The sequence below is a fragment of the Bactrocera dorsalis genome, chromosome 1 (genome assembly GCF_023373825.1).
Source record: "Bactrocera dorsalis isolate Fly_Bdor chromosome 1, ASM2337382v1, whole genome shotgun sequence".
Classification (NCBI taxonomy): Eukaryota; Metazoa; Arthropoda; class Insecta; order Diptera; family Tephritidae; genus Bactrocera; species Bactrocera dorsalis.
The window spans coordinates 92,519,204-92,525,748 of record NC_064303.1 but is presented as its reverse complement, the minus strand read 5'-3'; the positions used below and the strand labels follow the sequence as shown (position 1 = coordinate 92,525,748).

General features: G+C 33.4%; 1 protein-coding gene across 1 annotated transcript in view; it reads right to left on the bottom strand.

Moving 5' to 3' along the window:
• Positions 1-1,004: 1,004 nt before the first annotated feature.
• The window catches only part of LOC105223507 (S phase cyclin A-associated protein in the endoplasmic reticulum), a 122,503-nt gene continuing 116,962 nt past the window's right edge, over positions 1,005-6,545 (bottom strand). Inside the window, exon 12 of the mRNA XM_011201248.4 lies at positions 1,005-1,269. Coding sequence (XP_011199550.2) covers positions 1,195-1,269 — 75 coding nt within the window. The 3' untranslated portion in view covers positions 1,005-1,194. The remainder of the gene's footprint in view (positions 1,270-6,545) is intronic.

The following is a 6,545-nucleotide window of genomic DNA, read 5'->3' as shown; positions in this document are numbered from 1 at the left end:
TGACAAAAGTATGCAAAGAGAGTAAATAAGGTGGAATAAAAATAATTATGATAAAATTAAATTATGACAGTAAAATTAATAATAAAATTTAGTTAATACAATGAAATTAATAATAAAATTTAATTATTATAAAAAAAAATAATATCGAAATTAAATTATGTCAATAATACTCAAAATTATAGGCAATCAGATTTCATTAAAAATATATATGCACATACATATGTAGGTGGGAATAAAATAGTAATTAAAATCAGTAGATATTTATGTATGTGTTTAGGCGGGCTGTATAAAGGAGGCGTGGTCATGAGCGAACAATATTTTAGCGTAAAAAATTTACTTAGAAGTGAGAAAAGATAAAAATAGGTTCAAGAAAAATTTTTATATTTTCTCACTTCTGAGTAAAATTTCACATAATACTATTCAATTGAATCAAAAAACATTTAAAAAAAAATTATTTGAAGGTTAGATAGTATGGGATTATAAGTAGTGCGTAGTAAATAAGAACTTAATTAAATAATTTAAATTATTTTTTAAAAATAATTGTAGTATATATGTATGTATATAAAAGCAAATATATAGTATTATATAGTATCTAATTTTTAGTCACAATAATTTCCATCAAAAAAACAAAAACAACACAGGAATCAAATATTACATAGTTCAAGTACTTATTGCTTTCTAACACTCCCCTCAACGCTTCAGCGGCATTTCAAAGTAAACCTTTACATAAAAGCTTATTATCACGATAAATCGGGCATGTTTTGGTTAAATTGTTTTATAAAATATAAAAAAATATGTTATTTAATTTTTTTTTTTATAATCAAACTACTTTTTGGCGCTACTTCAATACAAGAATGTGAACGCCTTATTCGAAATTTTTTTATTTTCAGTTTTATTTTTTAGGTTTTTTTTTTTATTAAAACCGTCGTTAAGGCTAAGCATTTATAAATGAGTGCAAAAATATTATATTTATTTTTTATTTTTTTTTATGTGTTTGTCAGTTTACTTGTAAGTGTCGATAATTTTAGTTATTTACTGTTACAAATATGCAAATGTGTGCAATGATTCTTTTAGTTGCAAAGGCAGTAATTGCTCGTTTCATATGCCACAAATGACACTTTCGTGTTTTATTTGAAATATTTTCAGCCAGTCATAAGCGGTAAGCTTATTTTCGAAATATTTTCGTAAATTCATTTAGGTCTTCTCTTTGAGCAAAGCGATTAGATGGTTCTTTTTGGCCTTCTCTGATTTGCTATATTCATCCAGGAACTGTTGGAAATAGAAATTGATTAAAATTGGGAAAACAATTTAGTAATAGAAAATAGTCTTTTTTTTATTTAGTTTAGAAAGTCTGATACATACATACATATATAGAATTGGTTTATATAGTTTTCGTTTAATTTTTATTTTATATATTTTGTACTTAAAAATTTTTTTAATATAAAATTTTTTTTTAAATAATATGGCAATGCTATTAAAAAATACTGTTATACACATATTTTTTCCATTAATTGAAATTTAATAACCAGTCAGTATACATTAAAAAAGGTATCCTTTAAAAAAAATTAATTTTTGTAGATCTGGCAACTCTATTAAGAGTATTATATTTGAAAAATTTCACTTTTTATAAATTTAATTTTTGTTAATTTCAAATCAATATATAAATTTAAATAACTAAAATATCTTTTAAATAAATTAGGAAAATATGGTAACGTTATAAATACTTTTTCTTCATAAGAATTGTCATTTCAAATTAATTTACTTTTTAAATGAAATGATTAAAAAAAAAATTTTTTTTTATTTAATATGGCAACCATGTAAAAAAACGCCTCTAAAATTTTCTGCTAAATATTACGAACGCTACACTTCTATTAAATGAACTATTATTTATATTTTAAAACTTCATCTTTGATTTAATTCAAATCAATGATAATTAATTAATTTTTTTTTTTTAATAAATATAGAAGATATGGCAAGGTTATTAATCCAAATATTTTATGAATACTAATTTTCATTTCAAATTAATTACTTTTTAAAAGAAGTTATTATCCATTACTGCTTTATTTATACAATATGGCAACCCTATTAAAAACGGAATGTTCTTAAATTTCATGGAAAATATTACAAATGTTTCCTTTCCACTAATTGTAGAAGAAAGCGCAGTAAATATTAAACGCGATTATTATTGAAGATCTGGCAACTTTATTCCAGCTACTACTTACAGTTTAACATTTAGTTTTTGATTTAATCAAACTTAAATATTGAAGTTTACACTAATGAACTTTTTTAAATAACTATAAGTGATATGGCAGCGTTATTGATCCAAAATATTTTTTAATACAAATTTGTAATTCAAATATGTAAATTTACTTTTTAATTTAAATGGTCTTTTTTTAATATTATATGGCAACCCTATTAATAAACCCAATTTTACCATAATTTGTGTAAAAAGTTACGTTTTGTTTACCACTAACTGAAGAAGAAAATGTTGTAAGCATAAAAAATTGTAATAATGGATTGTTAAAAGAAGAAAATTTTTGCAGATCTGGCAACTTTATTAACACTATTATTTTTATTTCAAAATTTCAAGTTTGATTTAATTGAAAATTATGTTTAAATTTAAAAAATAAGAAAAAAAAAGAAAAAAAAATAAATATAGTAGATCTGGCAACACTTTTATTACATACTTTTTTAATAACTTTAATATTAAATTTCAAGTTTGATTTAATTGAAACGTATGTTTAAATTTAGAAAATTAAATAAGAAATTAAAATAATAATTAAATAATTAAATAGAAGATCTGGCAACACTTTTATTATATATTTTTTTTTTTGAACAATTTTTATTTCATTAATTCAATTTTAAATTAATTTACTTTTTAAATTAAACGATTTTTTTTTATTTTTATGTGGCAACTCTTTTAAAAAATCAAAATTAAAAAAATTGTTTGCTAGTTATTAGAAATGTTAATTAAGTTTGAGATAATACTGAACATTAAAAATTGGAATAATAAGCCGCTTAAAGAAGTAATTTTTCCAGATCTGGCAACTTCATTAGAACAATTGTTTTTATTTAAAAATTCCATATTAGAAACTAACAAGAAAAAATAGTAAAAAAAGAAAATAGTTTTTTTGTCAATAAATAAATCATATTCCCTCCTTATTTATAATCCTTATCCTTAATTATACTATTTAATTACAAAAATAAGGAAGGCAAGTAATAGATTCACTTTTTTTTTTTTGGGAAGCTATGAATAATTGGCAGTAAGCTTTCTAAAACCTCTTCAGCGTGATATCCATAACGTAAAAATTTACTTAAAGCATAACATTTAAAGAATATTAATTTTCAAACAGCTGGCAACACTGCTAAATTAAAATTCCGAACTGTCTAAAAAAAAAATCATCAAAGTGATATCCATATCGGAATAATTTGCTTAATGTAAAATTTTTAAAGAATAGTATTTTTCAAATAGCAACAACAATAGGTGGCAACACTGCTAAATAAATATTTCGAACTGTCAACTTTCTAAAACCCCCCTGATTTCAATACATTAATTGCAAAGAATTTTTCAGTACTAAAAATTTCAGCAGGTGGCAACATTTTTTTGAATCGCACATCAGACTGCTATGTTCCAGTTGGTGAAGCCATCAAAACAAAAAAAATTTCTAATATCTCTTTTTTTTCACCATTAATAAAGTAAAGCTGTCATATTTCAAAACAGCGTTGCCAATTAGCGTCAATAAATTTTATGTTTTAAGACAAACATTATTTTAAGAGGGTTGCCATTTAAAAATATTTTTTAATAAATGTTGATATTGAGAATTTTAGAACAACTATCGAATAGCTCCTAAAATATCTTCTTGTTGCAAAAATTTTAGTTCACTCAAACACAGTTTGAGAACCACTGAATTCAGTTAAAACCATAAGAAATGTAATTCCACTATGTATATATGCATGTGATGCATATATGGAGGATGGAGTCATGTGTAGAAGTTCACGCAAGTGAGGAAAGTTCTCTGATCGCCATTCACTTGGGAGTGGCCAGAAACGATTCTTTTGCATATGACTCAAGCAGCTCACGACTTCCGGTCTTTGACCAAGTATCCTCTGGGTAGCCTAAGAACATCCGTTTGAAGGCGAGCTAACGTGAGAAGGCGAAACATCCCCTGCATAGGGTTGTGCGCTGGGTTTGGGACCTGCCACGTAAAAAAACACCCCCAGCGAATATTAACAACAAGCCTCGGATGAGTGACCCCCCTTTTGATGACGACCATGGCAAACGAAATAAGGACTACGAATTGAGGGCATGCACCTGGAATGTCCGGTCCCTTAATTGGGAAGGTGCCGCTGCCCAGCTGGTTGATGTCCTCGTGAAAATAAAGGCTGACATCACCGCCGTCCAAGAAATGCGATGGACGGGACAAGGACAGAGACGAGTAGGTCCTTGTGACATTTACTACAGTGGCCATATAAAGGAGCGCAAGTTTGGTGTTGGATTCGTGGTGGGAGAGAGACTCCGTCGCCGAGTACTATCATTCACTGCGGTGAATGAACGTCTAGCCACAATCCGCATCAAAGCGAGGTTCTTCAACATATCGCTGATTTGCGCCCACGCCCCGACGGAAGAGAAGGACGATGTGACCAAAGATGCCTTTTATGAGTGCTTGGAGCGCACTTATGAGAGATGCCCCCGCCACGATGTCAAAATCGTACTTGGCGACTTTAACGCCAGGGTGGGCAAAGAAGGTATCTTTGGCACTACGGTCGGTAAATTCAGCCTCCACGACGAAACATCCCCAAATGGGTTGAGGCTGATCGACTTCGCCGGGGCCCGAAATATGGTTATCTGTAGTACTAGATTCCAGCATAAGAAGATACATCAAGCTACCTGGCTGTCTCCGGATCGAAAAACCACCAACCAGATCGATCATGTTGTGATAGACGGAAGACACGTCTCCAGTGTTTTAGATGTGCGTGCGCTCCGAGGTCCTAACATCGACTCGGACCACTATATTGTTGCAGCCAAAATTCGCACCCGCCTCTGTGCAGCAAAAAACGCACGCCAACAAACACAAGGAAGGTTCGACGTCGAGAAGCTGCAATCACAACAGACAGCCGAACGTTTTTCTACTCGGCTTGCACTCCTGCTCTCTGAGAGCACTCATCAACAATTCGGTATAAGGGAACTGTGGGACGGCATTTCAAACTCCTTACGTACAGCTGCAACCGAAACCATTGGTTTTCGGAAAGTGCAAAAGAACAGCTGGTACGACGAGGAGTGCCGTGTCGCAGCGGAGAGAAAACAGGCTGCCTACCTCGCAACGTTACGATCGACCACAACACGTGCGGGATGGGATAGATACCGAGAGTTGAAGAGGGAAGCGAGACGCATTTGCAGACAGAAGAAGAAAGAGGCCGAAATGCGTGAGTATGAACAGCTCGATAAGCTGGCCGACAGGGGTAATGCTCGAAAATTCTACGAAAAGATGCGGCGGCTTACAGAAGGTTTCAAGACCGGAGCATACTCTTGTAGAACCCCCAAAGGTGATCTAGTTACCGATGCCCAGAGCATACTTAAATTATGGAGGGAACACTTCTCTAGCCTGCTGAATGGCAGTGAAAGCACAACACCGGGAGAAGGCGAACCCGATTCCCCAATCGATGACGATGGAGCAGACGTTCTATTACCCGACCATGAAGAAGTTCGAATAGCAATCACCCGCCTGAAGAACAACAAAGCGGCAGGGGCCGATGGATTGCCGGCCGAGCTATTCAAACACGGCGGCGAAGAACTGATAAGGAGCATGCATCAGCTTCTTTGTAAAATATGGTCGGACGAAAGCATGCCCAACGACTGGAATTTAAGTGTGCTATGCCCAATCCATAAAAAAGGAGACCCCACAATCTGCGCCAACTACCGTGGGATTAGCCTCCTCAACATCGCATATAAGGTTCTATCGAGCGTATTGTGTGAAAGATTAAAGCCCACCGTCAACGAACTGATTGGACCTTATCAGTGTGGCTTTAGACCTGGCAAATCAACAACTGACCAGATATTCACCATGCGCCAAACCTTGGAAAAGACCCGTGAAAGGAGAATCGACACACACCACCTCTTCGTCGATTTCAAAGCTGCTTTCGACAGCACGAAAAGGGGCTGCCTTTATGCCGCGATGTCTGAATTTGGTATCCCCGCAAAACTGATACGGCTGTGTAAACTGACGTTGAGCGGCACCAGAAGCTCCGTCAGGATCGGGATGAACCTCTCCGAGCCGTTCGATACCAAACGAGGTTTCAGACAAGGCGACTCCCTATCGTGCGACTTTTTCAATCTGCTGCTGGAGAAAATAGTTCGAGCTGCAGAACTTAATCGAGCGGGTACAATCTTCTATAAGAGTGTACAGCTGCTGGCGTATGCCGATGATATTGATATCATCGGCCTCAACACCCGCGCCGTTAGTTCTGCTTTCTCCAGACTGGACAAGGAAGCAAAACGAATGGGTCTGGCAGTGAACGAGGGCAAGACGAAATATCTCCTGTCATCA